Here is a 24,167-nt window from a genome sequence, read left to right on the forward strand (position 1 = left end):
AACTTTAAACGCGAGCGCCCTTGAGCACCCATCCGTTTTTTTTGTGGCAAAAAAAAATAAATAAATAACTTGGCCCTTGCAACCGTGGGAGACCTCGACGCCGCCTGCTGCGCCGTGCAACCGCGCCGTTCAAGGAATCACAATCCGTTGGCCCCAAAGCCCCGGCCAGCCTCCGATGGGCGCAAGCGCCGACCTTGTCCTGGCCCCTTGCGACTCCCCGCACTGGGGTTATGATATTTAGTTTGCAACGGCTGCTCACGGCGGAAAGGAGAAACGACCCGCCGGCGCCTAACCTAACCGTGCTCCCTCAAAAGCATCGCACGCTCTGTGGGGCTGAGGTCGCTGAAATGCAGGCCGGAGTTTTTGCGAGAACTTCGTCGTCCGGATCGGGAACGGGATCAATCGTAACGCTGGCAAGAAGCCGGTGCAAACGTAAACGAAGCGACGGTAGCGACCCCCGATAGATGCCTCCAACGTGCGGCGGCGGTAGCTTTCATTTCGGCAGCTGCTAGACCGCACCGCTAGCCACCAGAAATCACGGAGTCTGCGTTTACGTCACGTTTCACGTCACTCCGTTCTGTGACGTCATAAGAGCTCTCGAGTTTGAATCGGAGTGGCGGAAGAAACTTTTTCATCTTGGAATCCAAATTTCTTTGAAATAAATGCATCTTTCGCTCGCGGACAAGCGACAAAAAAGCCATGAATTGCCGAACTATCAGATCTTGCTAACCAAAAAAAATCTGATAGAGTTCTCCTCAGTGTCCCTTTAAAGTGAGACGCGACAGCGTGTCGCAGCGTTGCCGAGGAGTACACGGAACGCCATCGCCCGTTCGGCGCGACGCGTGGCCCGTTAGACAATTTAAGGAATGGACGTCTGTCTCACATATCTCGGCAGACACCCGAACCGGGCCGTAAGGGAAGGAAAATGAAATTAACAATTGCTTTCAAGGAAAGGAAATGACGCCTCTCTCACATTTCTCGCTGGACACACGGATCGCGACGTAAGGGAAGGAAAAATCGATCGATCGATCAATAAAAAATAAATAAATCGATCAAACAGTCAACCAATCAATCAATCAATCAATCAATCAATCAATCAATCAATTAATCAATCAATCACTCAATCGATCGATCGATAAATCAACTATTCAATACATCAATAAATCAAACAATCGGTCGATCAAATGATCAATAAATCAATCAATCGAGTGATCAATCAACCAATAAATCAATCCATCACTCAATCAATCAGTGCATCAATCCATTAATCAATCAATTCACCAATCAATCCATCTATCAATCAATCCTTAACGCTATCGAGTAAAAATCCTTTCCCTTACGGCGCGGATCAGATGCGGCTTTTTCGCTCACGGCCAAAGACGCCGACGCCGACGACACCGGCTTTTCTGCGACACGAGCTCCTTAACGCTGTCGCGTTCAAGGTTCAAGGTTCAAGGTTCGTTTATTACATGTTTATGGTACAAGCTTAGAGAAATACATTGGAATACAGAAGGAGGTCCCAAAGTCAGAGACTGTGGACGAGACCTCCTGTAAGAACATTTGTAAAAATGAATTACAAACAGCAGATGCAAAAAAAATTAAAATTTTTGGAATCATAAATGAGCAGTGAGTGAAATACGAGAAATAATGCAAACCCTTATTCGAATGAAAAATGATTACACACCTAATATTATACAGACCAACACAAAAGACAACTCATAATTGTACCATATACCAAGTAAAATACTATTAGGGGGATTGTAAAAACTGACGGAGAACGGATTTAAAGGCACAGATATTAGGTGATTGTTTAATGCTAACTGGTAATGAGTTTCATAATGTGATGGCAGTGAAACGAACTGTTTGCTTTCCATAATCAGTGTTAGGTTTAGGGAGTAAAAAGTTAATGTTATTAGCAAAACGCGTGTCGTTGCGACGCGGATTTTTATCACTGCTAGTTAACGAAAAAGGAAGTAGATTTCTAACAGATTTGTACATAACGGTACATAATTTGTAGTCGATTATTTTGTGCACTGATAAAATATTGTATGATAGAAGCAGACGAGGGGCATTTGCAGAGTTGTGACTATAAGTGATAATTCGAATCGCTTGATTTTGAATAGTTTGCAGAGAAGATAAATGCGAATGATACGTGTTTCCCCAAGATGAAATGCGTGTTTCCCCAAGATGAAAAAATGGCAGGGGCTTAGCTCGGCTATGCCAGGATATATGTAGCGAAAGCAAGTGTGAAACTCCGCGGTTGGTCTTGTTCACACATTACACAACGTATGAAGCACAGGCATAAACGTCCAGTATGACCTGTAGGTCCATGCTTGATTTCAGCAGCGAAGCTATCCATGGATTGAAGGGGTCGCGTCACTCTTACGCCTATTCTCTGGGCTAACGGCACGTTGTTCTTCGGTTTCTTGAGCCCGCCGCTGAAGTCTCTTGGTCGCATTCCATCGTTCATCACGGGCTGTCTTCAGTGAAGCAGGACTCAGGTCTCTCCTCCGGCTGCTGTCGCTGCTGCTAGCGGTCGAGACACCGGACGTTAAACGTGCCTGTCTCGCGGCGGCATATTCACGGCGGCGTTTAGCCAGTCGTTCGGCGCGCTGTTCGTCTGTTTCCTGGGCGATTCGTTTCCTCTTCATCTCACTCCGCTGTCGATTCCAGGCCACCTCCAGCTTATCAGAATTGTCACCGTCCATACTGTCGCCTCAACTGTGGTTGCGGCGCACGCCAGCTCTCCTTTTCAATCCTGTCACATCTTATCACGCATGCGACGCAGCTGTCGAAGCGAGCGGAGGCGAGCGCAACAACGAGGAACGCGGTGACACGTCCTACCAAACGGCGGCGGCGGCGAGCGGTGCGGTGCACGTGACGTCATGCCAAATGGCGCGGCGAGCGCGCGAAGCACAGTAACCTTCCGCGGCGAGGCGCACGTTGTGACGTCACGTGCCTCGATGGAGTACCGCCACGGCGAAATCGCGAGTCTGCGGCCAATAAAGCTTTCGCTTTAAAAACCACATTATCTGACCTCAGGAATCACTAGAAAAACGTAACTTATGACGTGCGGGTGCGCACACACATTCCTCTTTGCAAGTGAGATATTGTATTCTTTACAAGTACAGCAATGTATTACAGAACGTATTGGAGAAATTAACAGTCTGAGTTAAATACCGTAGCTACATTTATTTATTTATTTTAGTGGGGTTTCGGATTAATAAAATACATAAAGCGGATGCGGTAGTCCCTTCGCGTAAAGTATATAACGGTTTCATTAATGAAGCATTCTCTGTCTGTGCCCCTGCGTGGGCATGCCTCATTTCGGATATGTGCGGGAAAGTATAACCGGCTGTTACAATTAGAACGGTACCTTCAACTTGTTCAGCATCCATGCCTGACCAGACGAACTTTGGTGGCGGAGCCCACGCCTATGAGTATAGAGTGCCAAATTTTACTTTAAATGGTAAATGCGATGTTGGTAATATAACCATATGCCGCACTTCAATGTGACGTGCCTGTTGCGCCAGAATACCGGGGAACATGCGACGCACCAAATGAACCTGCAGATGGTATATATGTCTTCTCTCGTATAAGCAAGAAGGAAAATGTGACTGAGATCTTTTCTCAAAACGTCAATATCTAAGTTATTACGCTTCTCGTCATTTCAAACATTACCTCGTATTTCATATAACCTTGACACCATTAAGGTGAATACATTTTTTTCGAGTAATTTTTCCCTCTGTGCATTTGTTTATGTTCTTGTACCACCGCCGACTGCACCAAGATCAACTAGACCAATTTGTACGTTCCTAGATTCGTCCACTTTAATATATATTCTACAGCATAGCAAGAAAAAGACCGTTTCTTGCCAATAAATGAATTCACATCGCTGTAGAAACTATATTTATTTAATGGACATAATTGTGCGGAAGACACTGACTGTGTGGTGCTAGCAAATTTGCTCAACATTTTGCAGTTTCACTTGATATCAGGGGAGTATCCTGCACGCGGGTCAAATATGCGAGCATTCAGTGCTAGCAAGTTTGATTTATGAGGATGTTTATATGACATGTAGGCAATATAGTCGCACGGCGAGTTTTAGAGCTTTGCGCGTCAATTGCTGGAGCTGGGAACCGACCTTGAAAAACAAACAAACAAGCAGCCCTCGGAAATAGCAACCGAAACGGCTCTCTCTCTCTCTGATCACAATACAGCATGTGTCACTCATCGCAGAAAAAAAGAAAAAATAATGCCATGCAGTTGAACAAAGACGTCGTTAGCTTCCGAATCGGCAACGAAAGACAAGAGGCTAGGTATCAAATTCACAAACGGCCAAGCCCTTGACGGCTGGCTGGTATCTTGACAGCACTGGGCACTGCCTCTTTTGACTATCGCATTGAAGGGCGGGCAAGTAGGCAAGTAGGCAGGCACACAGTCAAGCACGATCAAGGAACAAAGCAATCGCACGAAAATAATTAACAGAGCCACTCAGGGATATCGGCCTCCTCAGAAACGAAGGAATAACACTGGTAGATTTACCCGCCACCACAGCCCACCTGAACCAGGTGATCTCTTGTTCTGAACAGAGAGAACTGGTTTTAGTCACAAGACAGCCATTTTGCGCTCAAAACAACTTCCTGGTGCAGCTGTTGATCAAACTGGCCCTACAGGTAACCAAGCGTCCCTGGCAGTCGGAGGGAGATATGCGCATAAGAAGGCGGTAAGGGTATCTAGGCATGTGACGTACCACATAGACCAAAATACTTCGCAAAATACACAAAACACACATTACTTGCTCCTTCCCTGTGTTTACCCCTACAACAGCCACTCTTCGCAATCGTGCTTCAACTGTTCTGAAGCGAAAGGTGTACCATTCAACATTTCCTACGCGGGAGAAAATACCATACACAGCTGTCGGCACAGAAATCCTCATCGTTATCACGGACAACAAGTATATATGTCCACTTAAACAGGCACCTTCCAGTTCTCCTCGCCTTCGCAACACGGCGTCGTATGCAGTATTTAAAGTGACCAGCGAGTAATCACCGCCATATCATGGGCTTCGATGAAGGAGGATGGCGCTGTATGACAGCCACAGTTTTAGCGTTTCCGCACGCAGGACAAGCCCAAGCTGGCTGCTTCATCATAAAGAGGAGTGGGCGCAGCTGTGAAAATATGCAACATGCTGCCCGGTTTGCTTACTGTTCTCTCATGCGTTTGCTTATTCTTATGCTCTGTGTTAAGCAACTTCGGGACTTACCATTTGAAGCCCAGCGCACGGTTCGTCAGAAATATCGCAATATTTCTAGTCGAACTACCACACAATTTAGCTGATTCAACAAACCACCCCCGTATGAAGTTCCTAATGTACATTATTTTACTCTCCGGTAAAGAATAAGCTAGCGCACACACAAAACAAGTTCCAGGAGCTGGAAATCTGATTTCAGCAAATTTTGGGGATCATGTACTCAATAGAATTCTGTGCTCTTGTAGCTTGTAGCCACTGTGCTGCCTGTACCAATTGTGAGGGTTCCTTGTGCTGGCTTCCTAAACGGAAGCCGCCAACCCACCTATAGACACCTTTCAGCTATTCTATACGTTTCTGGGAGGCTAGAGCACAAAACGCCTATTGACAAGAAGTGACATCTGGCGACTAATATAATATGTTTTGCTGTTTCTGCGCCAGAGAGGTTCCCAGCTAAATCGTGATTACTTCAAACCACACTGCGCCATAGAACGATATTCTGTGAGGCCACTGTGTGGTATACAGAAAGTTCCCGACAAAACATTGCACTGTACCCGTCAGCACGCACTTAAATGTCAATGCACTCAGGTCATATGACTGACTTAAAAAGACCGAGATATAAGTAACTTACGTCTGGCGATTATGAATACGCCTCATGGGGCCGTTTATTTAATCTCACTAGCGCCCCGAGGCGCTGTCTATCGTTCGGCAGCTCGCGGTCGAAGCGTTCATCGCGGTCGCAATGGCGGCGTGGCGTAAGCAGACACCAAGACCAACGCTTCCTCTACGAAAAATTAGCACCATACAGAACGCACCCGGAACCAGTTTGCCGACGACAAAGTGAGTAAATTTCACTGTCTTCATAAGAAAACTACACCTGTGTTACAATTTTTTACACCCCCCGCGAAAAGGTCGATATCTGTTCGCCGCTCAAGCAAAAATCAATCTGGTGGATTCACAGCAATCACAGTGGAATCAGTACAGCATCCAGCGCTGCGATAACAACATCACGTGGTGGCGGCGGCGCCTGATGTGCGCAGTGTATCTTCGGTGACTGCACACGTTCACCTTCCCATTAAATGCGGTCGCCGCGCAGCCACAACAAAGGTGCGGCAAGCGCAGGCGTCCGTTGCTCTGCTGCTCGCCGACATCCTCTGCGCTGGGCCCGGTCGTCCCGCAGTATGTCAACTACGCGACCGTGGCGTGCTCATATTGCACGACAAGGGACGCGAGTTCTTCCGCTTCTTTTTTGACGGGGAAGCCAGATGGTGAAGGCGCTGCAGAGTATCCACCAGCAGGACCGGCCACAAGGCGCTGCGCTCGTCTAGTTGCCTGGACGAGGCCCAGCAGAGTGTGCACAAGTTCTTCCTCGTATTCTCCGACGACAGAGACGCAGGATGGTGAAAGCGTCCCTGGTGCATCATCGGGATGGTCTGTCTCAGGAAGAAGGGATCCAGCAGCGGTATGGGGCAGGCCTTGGGCGCGGCACACTGGTTCTTGCACATCATGGAGGTCTGCCGGAAGGCGGGCATCCATAAACACCGCCGCGGGGTTGGTCGAGAGGCGGCAGGCTCGAGCATCGTCCTGGACGGGATCTTCCAGGAGGACCACAGATTTCTCCGCTTTTTTGAACTTGTCGAGGGCGAGAGGTGCAACTGCATAACATGCACGCTGAGCAGACAGCCGAGTGGCAAGGAGGGGAATAGCCAGGAGCACGACGTGGTAGCGTTTATAGCGGAGCTGGTCGTGTAAGATCAGTACCACTGTGCGCTGGCTGCTGACAACGAGGACGTTGCGTGCGATGTCGACGCCAACCCCAGCATGACATTCAACCTGGCCCGCGTGCTGTTTACCTGACTGTACACAGGGAGAGGCGGAGAGGCTCCCGGGCAGTCGAGAATGCTGCAGCCCGATCCTGGAAGGGTAGTGCCGCACCATTTCAGCAGGAACCAAACAGCGGCTTACAGTATCCCAGGATCGGTCCAACTGTCGGCAGAACCCACGGCTTCTGCGCAAGGCTCCAAGCAGACAGGCTCCGCACCTGCACCAGGCTTCGAAAGATGTCCACTCTGCAGCTCACCGCGGTGCCCTCGGGTTCGTATTAAGGGTGTGTTGAACCGTCGTCGCGTCGCGATATGCCGGAGGGCAGCGTGGTATGTCTTCCGTTGCTGTCGTCCAGGGATGGAGACGCAAGCCTTGAGGGCTGGAACAATGTGCAGCAGGCACGACGCGTTCGCCAGAGGTCCTCCGCCGAACGCAGTTCCTGGGCACGTATGCCGCGTGAGGCGCGAGAGTTTAACAGGCATCCGATCTCTTCCTTCTTGTCTTCGCATTAATCCGAGAGGGCGGGAATATGCAACCCAATCTGCGCTGTTAACCCTCGGGGCCTTTTGATTTCTTCCCCAATTTTCTTTTAATTGTTATCATCCGTCGGTCTACCTTATCGCTTTAGATGTCTGGTATATAGTTTAAATGTTACTCTCTATTTACTGGGTTGGTCCTGAAGAAGTGAAAGACGATCACGAAAAAAACAAAAAACGAGAAAGATTGATGAGGTGACGATCATAAAACCTCAGGACATCATCATCATCATCGCTGTCCAGGAATAATATTGCGAGAGACAAGACTACGACGTGGAAGGTATTGTGGTGTCGAGTCGCGCTAGTCCCGCGACGACTGTGAGCATCATCACTATGTATCATGCATTACTTTCACCACAGCATGTAACATTAAAGGTCCTAAGATACTCTGCGGGGATAGGTTGGCCGTAACTGGTAAAGGACGGGGTTAACTGGAGAGACATGGGCGAGGTTTTCGCCCTGCAGTGGGCGTATATATATATATATATATATATATATATATATATATATTAGTAAAAAAAATTTTGGTAACTTATTGGGGGAATCGTCCTTAAGTAGGTTCTGCCGTTTGGCGAAAACAGACTATTCGTTCGTATTCGGTCCGTATTTTCTCCTTCCACAGTCTAGCAACGTTGATGCGAACAGTAAAAGAGCGCAAAAGCATTTGCGACCACCACACATCGAAGGAGACGCTCATATCTTCCTTCCATTTATAATAGTGCACTTTAGCATTTGGCGACATGACTTGGCTATAACTTGGCTATAGTCATGAAGGAAGGAAAAGTTTGGCTATATTGTACTTGGCGTCGCCAATATGGAGCGCGTTGTTTGGTGTGCACGTCTTTTCGTTCCCCGCCTCAAAGCAGCGCAGTCTTTGCACTCACCTGGGACGACCTTCCCTCCTCAACGAGCAGCCCAACGTGAGCCTGCTTCCTTTTGGAGCATTCTGTTCTTCGCGACAAGGTAAGGGTCAGTTTGCTAGCGTTATCAGATGTGGTGTGCGGTGCTGCATCGCCTTCATAGCGACGGCTCCCGCGTTGAGAGCCATAAACGTGCTCGCTTCGCGATGTGTTGCGCCAACCTTGCTATTTGTTCATGTAGTAAATGCACATCGAATCCATAACAAGGTCGTCCATGAGAGCGAGCCACGCACAACGTCCCAGCGCGCGTCTCGTTTTACCCGCCGCTTTGTGTGCACTTCGCTCCTTCGCGGATCTTTAGACATAAAGCCGCGGTTGCCGTGCCGGCTGGTCGTCGCGTCTTCGCGATCCACGTGAGACAGTTCAGGCAGCGGTGATCAGCACAGTCGATGGCCGCCGTGAGATTATATAGTGTGGGAGGTTAAAAAGAAATAAAAATAATGGTGCCCATCTCGCGTCAGATGTAAACAGGCCTAACACCAGAGTATAGGCACATAGCTCGGCTGTCTTCTCGTCACGGGTTTGCAGCCTGGCGAGAAATCGCGGCGTCTTTCAGAGGTGGGCACGAACGCGAATGGACGGAACAAAAGCGAGGTTACGCATAGACACCGCACGGCCGTGTATGGCCCGTCCAAGGTGAATTCGAGACGGTTCCTGCGCTAGTCGAACTCGGGGGTGGGGGGGGGGGGGGGGGTGGGAAGGCTGGAGCCGACGAGGAGAGTAAGATGACGAAGACAGCTTACATGCATCGAGTCAGGTCAGAAGAGGATTGTAGACCACCCTGTAAAGACCTGACCTTTCGAACACTCAGTTCTGTAATACAGTCCCGTTTTTTTTTTGTTTTCCCTTAAAAAATGTCTCTCAACTGTTCAAGAACCAGTCCATAGTTAAGATATCCCACAACATGCGACTACGCCGGTGTGCTCTGCAATGTCAGCGCACGGAGCGTTTCACTAAAGTATCTTGCATAGCTATCTGTTGGACATTTCAGCTATTAGTTATGAAAATTTGGCAGACTTTTTTCGATGTTTATTCCAGAACGCATGTATTTTTTCTTTGGTGAATATTATTTTTCTATTAATGAAGACTGACTATATTTGTTGATTTAATGCGGCAGTCCATTGTGTTCAGAAGTCACTTAGAGTCTGTCTCGGCGTTTTGGTCAGCTTGAACAGTTTTTCCACCAGTAATTAAGGAGACGATGGTGGTACTTCGAGCGGTGCATATAGGAGGAATTGTTGTCGTCATTAAAAATGTAGCAAAGTTTAAATGAGAGCTGAGAGACGAAAAAAGAAGTGGAAGTATACTTCTAAGAGCTAGTCTGACACATTGTCATTGGGTTGTCGCACTGGTTTGATCGAGTATGGTCTGCGTGATGATGGCAGCAATGGAAATGCTGCTCAGCCAGAACATGGTAGTTTTTCGTGACGGCCATGCACGGTTTTGTGTCACTGTCCTAGATGCAGAAGAAAACAATCCCTTAACTGACTGAGCTCTGAGATAGTGAAAATAAAAAAAAAGCATTATTTAGCTAGCAGGTGGCGAGGAGGTGGGGCTATATTGGTCCATAGACGCATGTAAGCAAGCGGAGCAATACATCAAATCACACACCTAAGGTGCTTATGTAACGGTAGCGCGGTCGCATCACGACTCTCGCTTCCCTATTTACTCATAAAATTTGGCAGTGTGTAACTTACTCAACAGCCAATTATAGTTGGAGACAACATAGAGAGCCTCAGAAATGGACTTTCACTAAAATTGCGGTATGTTAAAAGATGCTGCTTCACAAATATCCTCCAGCTAGAATTTTTTAAATTTGTTTTGTGGAAGCTGAGTTATATGTAGTCAAAATTTGGACGTCCGCGCCTTCGTGCCTATCCCTCAAGAAAAAAATTAAAGCTCTAGAATTATGGTATCTCTTTTTTTGGAAAGTCAGACATTGAGAAGCTGATTTTGTTCGCTGTTGCAGATGTCCGGCGGAATAATACAGGGCACTGCAGACCGTGGCCCAGTGTTACCAACTGCACCCTACCATAGCTATACCCTGCATGAGAATACTGACGATTTTTAGTTCTAACGAAAAATTCCAACTTCTACTCATAGCCCGTGTGTCGCTTCAGAACGTTGAATCCCACATACCACCACTTCATGAGCGGCAACAATGTAACGGTGAACCGGTTCCCACAGTATGTACACTTTAGCGAGAATAACGCTGATCGAAAAACTGAGTTGAATATCTTTGTGCGTTAAAGTCGTCATTAGCACGGGAATGATGACCGTGGCTACCTATTTCATATGGCTGATGCTGAAAGATATGCGACAGACAGCAGAAAAAAAAAAAAACCCGGAGCCCACAGATGCTTTTCAATTTCTTGCACTCGATTAGGCATGGTCCGAATTCTTGTTGTATAGCCTATGTTCAAATAGCGCTGTTGTAAGCACACTGTGCGACCATCGTCATCATCTGTACATATTCATCATGATCGCTCATAATTTACAAGCATGTGTTTGTTTAAAAAACAGGAATGTATGGAAGGTAGCTTTGTAGTAACAGCTCCCACTGATGACAAGCGAATGGTTCCTTCGGAGGGAGAGGTACGCGCTCTAGCCTCAGGATGGCAGCAGAGTGACATGAGCTTCCTTAGGCACTTTCAGCCTGTCCCCCTGCAATTGCTTTTTCAAAGCAAGCAATATTTTTTTTTGCTGTGGAAGTTAATGTGCTGTGTGCACTACACTATATATAGGAAATGACTACTCGCCCTAATCTGCTTTTTTTCTTTGATTCCCAAGCCCGTGTTTAGAACCCCTGGGGACTGCAGCTTCGACTGTGATCACGAGTTTCATTCTGAGGGGCTGATTGGATGAGCAGTTGCTACCAGAAGCTTCAATCAGTGCTTCTGTACGAAGCCGTCCAGGACATTTCTTGCGGTGATTCTGGCTCTTGTGGAACACATCAGCAATCCCAGTGGAACTCAAACTGCTACGGGTGAGTGTGACCATAATGCTTCATGATGCATATTCTTTCTGTGTAGATGTGTTTAGTGCGCATTACTAATCAAATATGCCCTCTTGTAATGTTTGTAGTCAGTTTTCAGTCATTGTCACTCTATTTCGACCATTTCAAGTTTCACAGTAGCGTAGTGGCTGGTGCACCTTGCCCGGTCGGTTCATGTGGTGCTGCGTTTAGTAATTATGGAAGCTTTAGGAGCTATCTCTCGAGGCATCATAAGAAACCACGCCTTGACTCTGATAGCGGCCTCTCAATTTCTGTGTCATGTGGCCAGCCACTTGAGCAACTGAGCTGAAGCAGTTGTGTGCCCCTTTACTGGGTGTGTTGAGAACAGCTGGTTCATTCAGAACACTTGTATCAAGGTACCACCGAAAAGGCAGAGGCGTTTTAGAAAGCACTTAGCCCTCTGCTGCTCATCTGGAATTGGAGCCAGAGAGCATGGCAGAAGCTGACCACAGTTGACAGTCATCAGCCACTGATACAAATAGTGTATGTAGCGTGGGGGCCAGTGCTAGCAACCCCTCAAGTAGCAACCTCTTCACTACCCACCTTGTCCGGTTTCTGCTTAAACTGGAAACGAAACATCATTTGCCAGCCAGAAAAGTACAAACCATAGATAAGGAGATTGATACATTGCATAGCTTGGGCAATCAGAGTTCACTGGAGGGCCTGGTTGACGTTCCAGAAGACGTACTTGTGAAAATTGGATCAGTTTTTGGCAAAAGGCGCGCTTCATAGTGGGATTTCTACAACTCTGAGGTCATCATACTGCCGCCGCAACTTCTATAAAAAAAAACTTCAACTTTATAGAACCCATGGAAGTGTCTCTAAGGCTCAATTGACAGAATAATGAGTCTATATATCACTATGTGCCAGCTGAAAGCCTCATGAGATTTTCGATGTCTCAAGTAAGCAGTGAGAAGAATACGACTTCTGAAGAATGGTTGGAAGATTACATTTCATGTGACCCTTTCTAAAACGGGGAAGGTAAATTGAAACGAATTTTGTTATATCAAGAAGAATTTGAAATTGCACACCCTCTAGGTTGTGCGAAGGGAGATTTTAAGCTGCTGGATGTGTACCTGACACTTGGAAATGTGCCTTTGTACTGTAGGTCTTGTGTGGAAGCCACGCAAATGGTTTTGCTTTGCCGCCAGTAGGATATAAAAGAATTTGGGTTGGCAAAGGTGTTGCAGCCATTGATAGAGGACATGGTCGCTCTTGAGAAGTGTTGATCAGTGGAGCCCATCTTGATGTGCGGCTAGACATTATAATGGGAGACAACTTTGGCAGTCATGGCATTGGTGGCTTTGCACGGAATTTTATCACAAGCGCTTACTTTTGCCGGTTCTGCCTTGCTACTCGCTCTAATTTGAGCAGGAACCTCTTGCGACTGGGGAGAAGTGAACGCCTCAGCATTATGATGAATGCGTCGAGCGCATTGCAGAAAGTTTCTCAACTAAAAGTAACGGTGGTATTGTTGAACAGCCTTCATTCGATGCCCTTAAGTTTTTTTCATGTGTGTAATTTTAGACTGCTGTCATGCATTGCACATGATCTCTTTGAGGGGGTGGTTAAGCATGATGTGGCATTGTATATTCATTGTTTTGTGAACAAGAAATCCTGGTTCACGTATGATTACCTGAATAACAGGATATCAACAATGAACTATACCAACCTTGGCTTGCGCAATAAGCCTGCAAAAGTGTTCAGCCAGGGCTTTAAGCTTTCTGGAAATGCAGTGCAAAACTGCACTCTGCTTAAGCTGCTGCCTCTCTACATTGGCACCAAAGTGGCGGACATAGACGATCCAGTTTGGCACCTTGTGCTTACCTTATTGCAAATAACTGATGTTGTTCTTGCACCGAAGGTAACACCTGCCCAGGTTGCATGCCTCATAGTTGTAATTGAGGACTACATTCCATCTCGTAGGTAAAGTTCTAGCATGGGCCTTATCCTGTGTTTAACCAATTACTATCGAATTAATATACCACCGTAACGACTTTCGTTCCCAACCAATAGTCTAATCATATTTTCTTCTGTTCGTCATTGCTAGGAATTGGCTTCTTTGAGATTTATTTAAAAATAAATGATTGTTCAGAAGTCAGCAAAAAAGGAATAAACACTGCATGGATTCAAAATTTTCAAGTATTTTAAGTGCGGCTCTTCATTTTACAGGAAATATATACAGCGAACAGTGCTTTGTTGTGAGAAACAAATCATTTTCACAGCAGCAAGGGACTTCCCTAAAGCAACATGTACTGCCTTCATATTACACTACATGATGAATCTGGAGTACCCAGAGGGTGCTGCCATAACCCTCGAATTAGTACAAAGGTGAGTGGCCCATGTTTAAAGACTTTGGGGACAACTTCTTTTCCTAGTATTTCTGACAGTATAATGTTCGCAGATCTTGCAGCCATTTTAATAAGAAGCATTTTATTTCTAGGATATTCTTCTGCACTGAAAATGTATTTTATGCACCGACCACTGACTAGCTTATTTTGTTTTTTCTACTCCTTTCCTGGTGTAGGTTGCAGTTCCCAATGCATAGTTTTTCTGTGTGCCTCCACGTATGCATTGCACTGCTTTGGCAAGCTGAACCTGATGTACACACGGCCAGTTCTTTAACAGTACCACTACAGCACTGAGCAACAGCCGTACAGTGTTGTGTGACATAGCAGAGCGGAAAAAGAGGATGGAAATGGCAAGCACTTTGCAAGCAATTTGAGTGCACGTGCATATTCTTGGCTCTTTGCAGCATCACTGCATCACAGGCTGCTGTATGACCATCTGTTTTACACCATTGTCATACTGCTAAAAAAATTGCCAAGTGTTCTTAGAAACAGCCCGAACAGCTTTATTTGGGTTAATTTTTTCACATAGGTCCTCAGTGTAAAATTCGGCCACTGCTTTTCGTACTTTATTGCTGATATAGAAAAGAGCAGGTCACAGCAGCCTTTGACAGCATACATCTTTGACATCTGAAGCTTCTCATGAACACAATAGTTACTTTACTTCATTTGTCCACTGCTACATCTGCCTCATACTTTTCTTTGCATACACAATTTACTGCACAGCTCTTCCAAAGAACAGCTACCAACAGGAAATTAATTTGCTCACTTGTGTCCACATGCTGCGCCTTAAGGAGATGAAAAATGACTGGGAAGGCTAGTTGTGTCTGATGCTGATATAACTGTCAGCTCTGTGGGATATACTTGAGCTCAATTATGGGGACATAACTAAGACTGAATACTGACGTCTCAACTTCCTGGCATGGGAACAAAGCTGTATTGCAGTCTAACCGGGATATATTGAACTCGAAAGAGAATGCAGAATAATTTGATATTATGTAACGTAATGAGGAAAATATATTTACAAAAAAAGATTGAAGGCATGCACAAGGTGAGCCCGCCAAAGATCCGAGCAACAAACTGGCGAGAAGCCCAATGCCAGACCACACATTTCGTCCTCGTCGTCTTACATGCACAGCACTTCGTCCTTGCCTACGGTGATGACAGTATTAATAATAAGCTTGCCTATGACCTAGATGCAAGAGTACCTTTCACTCAAGCCAATGATGTCCTTCTTGCAGTAATGTGCCCCCCACCAGCGTGCTGGCAGTGCACCACTCGCTAGGCATTGGTCGGCCTAACTTGCTTAGTATCAAAACTGTAGCGTGCGGTGCTTAGGGACTGTTTATTTTAAAAGGTCCAATTCTGTTGCCATTGCACCGTAAATTGCATAACCATTCATTAAAATGAAGACACAGTTGGCTCCCTGCCGCAACGCCTTCAGCAGCGAAGCAAGTGAGGGCCGCCTCTAGACTCTAGGCTTTAGTTAGCTTGACTTTACAGCATAACAGTGATGTGGCATGAGAAGTGACTGCACGACACCTAAGGCCACCCTCAAGCACATGCCACGTTAACCTCTGCATGCGGTTTCACAGTGCTAGCACTATCAAAAGCTTCCCAAAACCGCACAACCGACCCGTCTGTGCGCACGGAAAGTGACTGAAGAGCACCGTTAGGAAATAGGAATTCGGTATACATTGCGACTTCCCTGTACTTTTACAGAAGATTTTTAAGGGGATAATTGGTGTGTTCGATGTAGACATTTCTGAATATTTGGTTTCGATATCACCACTATAAACATTGATGATTCTTCAAATGTGCTGCTTGTTTATTTAAGTGATTTAATGGCCCTAAGCAGACACTGCAGAGGAGGGTGCAAACAAAAAGGTGTCTTGCAAATTATATACACATGGTCTGCACACACACACGCTTTCCTGCGGGCGATGTGCATAATGATACTTTTGAGACCTATATCTGTGTTTACATTTTTGAGCGGTGAACACGTATTAAAGGATTAATCTAGTGAGAAAATAACATTAAAAAATGGTTGATGCAAAGGACACTAATGTAAAGCATGGCTTCTTTTCCTTTGCCTACAAGCACTTTGACAAAAACCCGCTGAATGGAAGCAGGCGGAAAGATGTTAAATGTTCCAGGACATCTGTGCCGTCAGAAATTATGAACCTTGTAAACAAACTACGGCTTCAAGATGTAAGTCGACGTTTGCTCCTCAGTGATGCTTTCAACTTGTGCTTAAATGTCGGTAATGCATGGAATTAACAGATGTCTTGACCATTAGACACATTCACTTTGTATGCAGCATAAGTTACTCCTCTGGGGAAAGTTATGTATCTGCACATATCTGATAATAGGTTTTATATGGCACTTAAAAAGAGATCATATCTTTACAATATTTATCAGGCTTTTGCTCAAGTTATCTTTTCTCTGCTTGCCGCTCAATATACTTTGCTGAATACAAAACTATTTGACAGGACGCAGTCAAAGGATCTTGATTAATGGATCCCAATCGACAGACGTTTCCATGCTTCCAGGTGTGTCCCATGGGAGAGTTCTCGGCCCACTACTGTTTCTGATCTACGTAAATGGCATTGGCTACGGTATAACCTCCAAAATTATATTGTACGCTGATGATTGCGTCTTGTACCGAGGGATAAAACATGATTCGGGCTGGATAGAACTTTAAAATGACCTCAACTGTATTTCATCCTGGTGTCGCGCCTGGCTTATGAATCTAAATGTGTCTAAATGCAAGCATGTTCGTTTTACATGAAAGCATAAACCGATCAATGCACATTAGTATTTAAACACTGAAATGATCTCTGAAGTAAGCGGGGAAAATACTTAGGAGAAACAATTAGCTTCGACTTGACATGAAACCGCCATGTAGACACTTAACGTTGAAGGCTGCTCGCGCTTTAAATTTTATCAAATGAAACTTTAAATATGCTCCACATGATGTGAAAAAACTGCTCTACGTAACAAATGTCCGCCCAATCGTAGAATAAGCTTGTGTCATATGGGACCCGTATACGCAAGTTCTTAGCAGCAGATTGGAAAAAACTTCAGAACTGAGCCGGCCGTTTTGTATCCCACAACTATTCGCGTCTTATCAGTATCAGTGACATCAAAAGTAGCGTAGAATGGCCTCTTGTATCATCAAACCTGGAATTTTTTCGACTCGTGTTTTTACGAGACATATTTCATTGTCGCACCGTACTGAACAAAGATGCTTATCTTCTACCACCTACGTACATTTCCCAGCGTCGAGATCGCCCGCGTAAGATTAAGGAAATATCAGCGCTTACCTCAGTTTTCGCACATTATTTTTTTCCATGCACAATCAGTGCATGGAATAATCTTCCCCACGACATAACTGGGGCTACATCCGATTAAGAATTTTCTGTTGCGCTAAAGGCTGCTCTGGTTTAACAATGATTTTCGCGGTCTGTATGTCGACTTTCTGTCTGCATGTATGTCGGGGTCTTATGTCGACAAAGTGGGGGAAACATTCGTTCACTTTACCACGTTTTAAACAGAGCAAATTTTTAGTGAGCGCGGCGACATTACAGTGTATTTCCATTCAATTCACATTGTTCATTTCCGCTAATATTTTGTTCCATGCTCTTGCTATGTCCTATCGGAGTGCTTGCATTATCCTTTATTATTGTTTTAGTTGTTTATATATTTGTTTCCTCGGCGCTAATGTATGAAGAATACTGTGGTACACCACCCTACTGTAATGCCCCTGCGGGAGAATGTAGGTACATGTATAAATAAATAAATAAATAAATAAATAAATAAATAAATAAATAAATAAATAAATAAATAAATAAATAAATAAATAAATAAATAAATAAATAAATAAATAAATAAATAAATAAATGTAAAGGGCCACCCACAATGTTGTGTTTTGGGCTTTCTGTGCACTTCTTTTGTAGAGGAGTTTACATATGCATTTTCATCCCATCCCATTGTTCAGCCCATTGTAGATGAGGCATGTTCTATACCCTTAATGTATAATGAAATAATATTAGGTATTTCTTCTCTTTAGCATTTGCGGAGTTAGCTTCAACTAGTAGTCTGCAGAACCATGTTGCATACTACTCCTCTTCTGAAAACTTAGAGCAGTATTTTTCTTTGGGTAACCAGCTGTTGCATTCACTTGCGCATATTTTATCTGAAAACTCAGCTATATTGTCTGTCAGTCATGATATACCAAGGAAAACAGCAGAGTTGCTTTGTGAAAGCAACTTGCACTGCACTGCTCATTGCAGAATTGACTGTGCATGTTTTTGTTTTGCAGGGAACAGAATGAACTCATGTGGCGTTCAAAAGTCAGATGCAACTCGAGAACACAGCAGCCAATTCCCCTCATAGGAATCTCTCCAGCCAATAGCGTAGGCCAATTTTCAAGGCGTCATGGCTCATACCATTTAGAGGATTAGCCACGACATTTTGAAAACCAGAGGACGCCATTCGATGAAGGGCGTCCTATGAGGGGCTCTCACCCCTGCATTCTTCAGTTGAATGCAACAACAGCACAAGAGTCAAAAGAGCGGTGCAAGACTGAACAAATGTTGTTCTTTTTCTGCGCATTTCATCATGACTGCTGTAACAAATATATACTTTATGCTCACCATGTACAGCGTTTTTATTTTTTCAACACACAACACAGCTTTTTATGAATGCATGCGCATCCCATTCCGTACACAGGAATTCGGAATAGTTCAGCTCGTGAAGTGTTTACATGGAATGGCTGGAATAAAACTAGTTTTGAATTACTGGAAATGTCGTAAACACAAAATGAACTACTTGTTTTATAATTACGGGGCAACCATTCGTGAATAAAGTACTGTCATTATAGAAATTACTGAAGAGTTCAAATTTAAAATATGATTGCTCCGTTTTATGTTTTATGAACTGTGCATTATTTTTATGGCCTTTCTCCATATTCCTTTCAAGTAACCTGCATTATTTGTACGACAACTTCCCGTATTACTTTCTGCGGAGAGCCAATATTTTTACAGCACATACAATTTAAAGAAGGCGGAAAGCCCCCGGCAACAATTTACCAGCACCTTTGGCATCAATAGGAGCGATTTTTTAGTCTAGTCCGGCTGATGATGATAAGAATACTTGTGTGCGTACGTGCCCACTTCTCACAGAACGGCGCCAAGAACGAAGCACATTACGGAGGAAGAAGAGCCGGGCGGGAAGAAGAAATCGCTGCTCTATTTTTGTATTTTGTTTTCTGTGGTTGTGAGGAGGCCATCGCTCATCTTCTCTGTGAGTGCCCTGCATTTGTGAGTGCAAGACATACACTGTTTTGTGCCCCTGACCGCCTTGATCCTCGCCCTTTAACAGAGCAAAAGATCCTCGGTTCGTGGCCACTGCAGTCGAATGCCCTCAAGGCATACAAGGCACTCTTTGCCTACTTGAGAGCGACCGGACTGAGTGACAAATTGTGACAGCGTTGTGCGTGCGTGTGTGTTATGCCTTTTTCCCTTTCTCTCTTTCTCCTTTTAGTCCCCTAATTCCTCTTCCCCAGTGCAGGGTAGCCAACCGGAACCCCTTTCTGGTTAACATCCCTGCCTTTCCCTCCTCCTCTTTATCAACACTATCAACAATTCGAACAGAACCTTCAACTCGTTCAGTATCCATGCCTGACCAGGCGTACTTCCATGGAGCACTCGGCTATGAGTATGGAGTGCGAAATTTTACTTTAATTTAAGTGGTAACTGCGATGTTGGTAATATAACCATATGCCGCACTTCGATGTGACGTGCCTCTGTTCCGCCAGAATACCGGGGAACATGTGACGCACCAAATGAACCTACAGATGGAATGTCTTCTCTCGTACAAGAAGGAAAATGTGACTGAGATCTTTTCTCAAAAGGTCTATATCTAAATTTACGCTTCTCGCAGCTTAAAAATTACCTCGTATGTCTAATAAACTTTACAGCATGAGGTGAATACATTTTTTGAGCAATTTTCTCCTTTTTGCTTTTGTTTATGTTCTTGTACGATGCCGTCTGCACCAAGGTCAACAAGACCGATTTGTAGGTTCCTCGATTCGTCCACTTTAAGATATATTCTACAGCATAACAAGAAAAAGACCATTTCTTGCCTACAAATGAGTTCGCATCGCTGTAGTAAACTATATTCATTTAATTCACATTATTGTGCGGAAGACACTGACCGTGTGGTGCTAGCAAATTTGCTCGACATTTTGCAGTTTCACTGGATAGCAGGAACGAATCCTGCACGCGGGTCAAATTTGATAGCATTCTGAGCAAGCAAGTTCGATTTATGAGCATGATTATGCGACATGTAGGCAATATTGTCGCATAGCGAGTTTTATAGTTTTGCGCGTCAATTGCTGGAGCTGGCAACCGACCTTGACAAAACAAACAAGCAGCCCTCGTAAATAGCAACCGAAATGGCTGTCTCTCTCTCATCACAATACAGCACGTATCACTCATCGCTGAAAAAAAGAAAAAAAGAAAGGCATGTAGTCGAGGAAAGACATCGTTAACTTCGGAATCGGCAACGAAAGACAAGATGCAAGGAATCAAATTCACGAACGGCCAAGCCCTTGACTGTTGGCTGGTATCTTGACAGCACTGGGCACTGCCTCTTTTGACTGTCGCATTGAAGGGCGGGGTAAACAGCGGCAAGTAGGCAGGCACACAGTCAAGCACGATCATGGAACAAAGCAATCGCAAGGAACACAGGGATATCGGCCTCCTCAGGAACGAAGGAATGATAGCGGCAGATTTATCCCTCTAAACCCACCAAATCCCACCTGAACCAGGTGACCTCTTACCCTGGGAACAGAGAACTGGCTTTATTCAGAAGACAGCCATTTTGTGCTGAAAACTTCCTGGGCCAGATTTTGATCAAACTGGCCCTATAGGTAAGCCAAGCGTTCCAGGCAGTCGGAGGGAGATATGGGCATAAGAAGGCGGTAAGGGTAGCCGGTCATGTGACATACCACATAGACAAAAATACTTCCCAAAATACACAAAAAACACATTATTCACCTCTTCCCCGGCGTTATCCCTACAACTGCCGGTTTTCGCGATCGTGAGTCAACTGTTCTGAAGCAAAAGGTGCACCCTTCAACATTTCCTATACGCTGGAGAAAGTACCATGCACAGCTGTCGGCGCAGAAATCCTCATCGCTGTCACGAACAAGCATATATGCCCACTTAAAATAGGCCCATTCCAGTTCTTTTCGATTTAGCAACACGGCGTCGTATGCAGTATTTAAAGCGACCAGCGAGTAATCACTGCCTAATCATGTGCTTCGCTGAAGGAGGATGGCGCTGTATGACAGCCACAGATTTAGCGTGTCCTGATAGTTTACGCGCACGCAGGATAAGCGTAAGCTGGCTGCCTCATCACAGACTAACGAGGGTTGGGCGCAGCTGTGAAAACATGCAACATACTGCCCGGTTTGCTTACTATTCGCTCATGCGTTTGCTTATTATGCGCTGTGTTAAGAAACCCCGGGACTTGCCATTTAAAGCCCAGCGCACTGTGCCTCAGAATTATCGCAATATTTCGAGTCGAACTACCACACAATTTAGCTGATTCAACAAACCACCCCCGTATGAACGTCCCAATGTCCATTATTTTACTCTCTAGTAAAGTAATCCAGCGCACGCACAAAACAAAATCCAGGAGATCGAAATCCCCTTTCAGCAAATTTTGGGGATCATGTACTCAAAAGAATTCTGCGCTCTTGTTGCTATTGCGCTGCCTGTACTAAATGTCAGGGTTCTCTGCGCTGGCTTCCTAAACCGAAGCCGCCGACCCACCTATAGACACCTTTCAGCTATTCTATACGTTTCTGGGAGGCTAGAGCACAAAACGCCTATTGACAACAAGTGACAATTGGCGACTGATCTAGCATGGTTTGCTGGTTTCACAGCAGAGAGATCCCCAGCTAAATCGTGATTACTTGACTCTACACTGCGCCACAGAACGCAATTCTCTGAGGTCACTGAGTGGTATACAGAAAGTTTGCGGCAAAACACTGCACTGTACCCGTCAGCACGCAGTAATATGTCAGTGCAGGCAGGTCATATGACTAACTGTAAAAGACCGAGATATAAGGAACATACGTCTGGCGATTAAGAATACGCCCATTGGGCCCGTTTATGGAAACTCACTAGCGTCCCAAGGCGCTGTCTATCGTTCGGGAGCTCGTGGTCGGAGCGTTCATCGCTGTCGCACTGGCGGCATGGCGTATGCAGACACAAAGACCAACGCTTCCTATGCGGAAAGTGAGCACCATAGAATGCACCCGGAGCCAGTTTGCCGACGACAAAGTCGTGAAAGTAAATTTCAGTTTCTTCTAAAGAAAACTACACCTGTGTTACAATTTTTTAAACCACCACGAAAAGGTCGATATATGTCCGCCGCTCTACCAAAAATCAATGCGGCGGGTTCACAGCAGTCACAGGGGAACCAGTCCGGCTACCAGCGCTGCGATAGCACCATCACGTTGTGGCGGCGGCGCCTGATGTGCGCAGTGTATCTTCGGTCACTGCACACGTTCATCTTCCCGTTAGATGCAGTCGCCGCGCAGCCACAACGAAGATGAGGCAAGCGCAGGCGTCCGTTGCTCTGCTGCTCGCCGACATCCTCTGTACTGGGCCCGGTCGTCCCGCTGGCTGTGACCTACGCGCCTGTGGCGTGCTCATATTGCATGACAAGAGACGCGAGTTCTTCCGCTTCTTTTTTGAAGTGGAAGCCAGATGGTGAAGGCGCTGCAGGCGAGCCACCAGCACGGCCGGCCACAGGGCGCTGCGGTCGACTAGCTGCCTGGACGAGACCCACCAGAGTGTGCACAAGTTCTTCCTCGTAATCTCCGACGCCAGAGACGCAGGATGGTGAAAGCGTCCCGGGTGCATCATCAGGATGGTCGGTATCATGAAGCAGGGATCCAGCAGCGGCATGTGGCAGGCCTTGGGCGGGGCCCACTGGTTCGTCCACATCTTGGAGGTCAGACGGAAGGCGCGCATCCATCAACACCGCCGCGGGGTTGGTTGAGAGGCAGCAGTCTCGAGCAGCGACCTGGACGAGATCTTCCAGCAGGACCGCAGACTTCTCCGGTCTTTCGACCTTGTTGAGGGCGAGAGGTGCAACTGCATAACATGCACGTAGAGCTGACATCCGAGTGGCAAGGAGGGGAATAGCCAGGAACACGACTTGGTAGTTTTCATAGTGGTGCTGGTCGTGTAAGATCAGCACCACTATGCGCTGGGTACTGACAACGAGCACGTTGCGTGTGATGTCGACGCCAATCCCAGCGTGACGTTCCACCTGGCCTGCGTGTTGTTTACCTTCAGGGCGAGGCATATCACCCTGAATGAGCTTAGCGATGTTTTCTTTCTTACTCTCTAAGCCTAGGCGGTGCTTCAGTACCTGGAAGAACTGCGGAGTGTTATCCGGTGCGCTGGCAAGATGAGGAAACCCTGCGGTGTCAGCATGTTCAGCGCACGTCCCGATGTAGGCCACTGGCCGCTCTGACAGCGCACGGGTTGCGGCAGAGAGGCTCCCGGGCGGTCGAGAATGCTGCAGCCCGATCCTGGAATGGTAGTGCCGCACCATTTCAGCAGGAACCAAAACAGCGGCTTACAGTAGGCCAGGAACGCTCCACCTGTCGGCAGAATCCACGGCTTCTGCGCAAGGCTCCAAGCAGAGAGGCTCCGCACCTGCACCAGGCGTCGAAAGTTGTCCACCCCGCAGCTCGCCGGTGCCCTCGGGTTCGTATTAAGGGTGTGCTGAACCGTCGACGCGTCGCGATATGCCGGGGGGCAGCGTGGTATGACTTCCGTTGCTGTCGTCCAGGGATGGAGACGCAAGCCTTGAGGGCCGGAACAATGCGCAGCAGGGAGGACGCGTTCGCCAGAGGTCCTCCGCCGAACGCAGTTCCTGGGCACGTATGCCGCGTGAGGCGCGAGAGCTTAACAGGCATCCGATCTCTTCCTTCTTGTCTTCGCATCTATCCGAGAGAGCGGGAATATGCAAACCAAACTGTGCTCTTAACGCTCGGGGCCTTTAATTTCTTCTCCCCTTTTTTAATGGTTATCATCCGTCGGTCAACCTTGTAGCTTTAGATGTCTGGTATATAGTTTAAATATTACACACTGTTATCTGGGTAGGTCCTGAAGAATTATAAAGCGATCAAGAAAAAAAAGAGGAAAGATTGATGAGGTGACGACGATTAAACCTTAGGAC

At 46.2% G+C, this 24,167-nt stretch overlaps 1 protein-coding gene across 1 annotated transcript in view; it reads left to right on the plus strand.

Moving 5' to 3' along the window:
• LOC144135082 (uncharacterized) overlaps positions 1-11,510 on the plus strand; it is a 79,740-nt gene extending 68,230 nt beyond the window's left edge. The window contains exon 4 of the mRNA XM_077667842.1: positions 11,322-11,510. Within this exon, the coding sequence (XP_077523968.1) occupies positions 11,322-11,388 (67 nt within the window). The 3' untranslated portion in view covers positions 11,389-11,510. The remainder of the gene's footprint in view (positions 1-11,321) is intronic.
• Positions 11,511-24,167: the final 12,657 nt, after the last annotated feature.

This window comes from Amblyomma americanum, chromosome 1 (assembly GCF_052857255.1).
Source record: "Amblyomma americanum isolate KBUSLIRL-KWMA chromosome 1, ASM5285725v1, whole genome shotgun sequence".
NCBI lineage: Eukaryota > Metazoa > Arthropoda > Arachnida > Ixodida > Ixodidae > Amblyomma > Amblyomma americanum.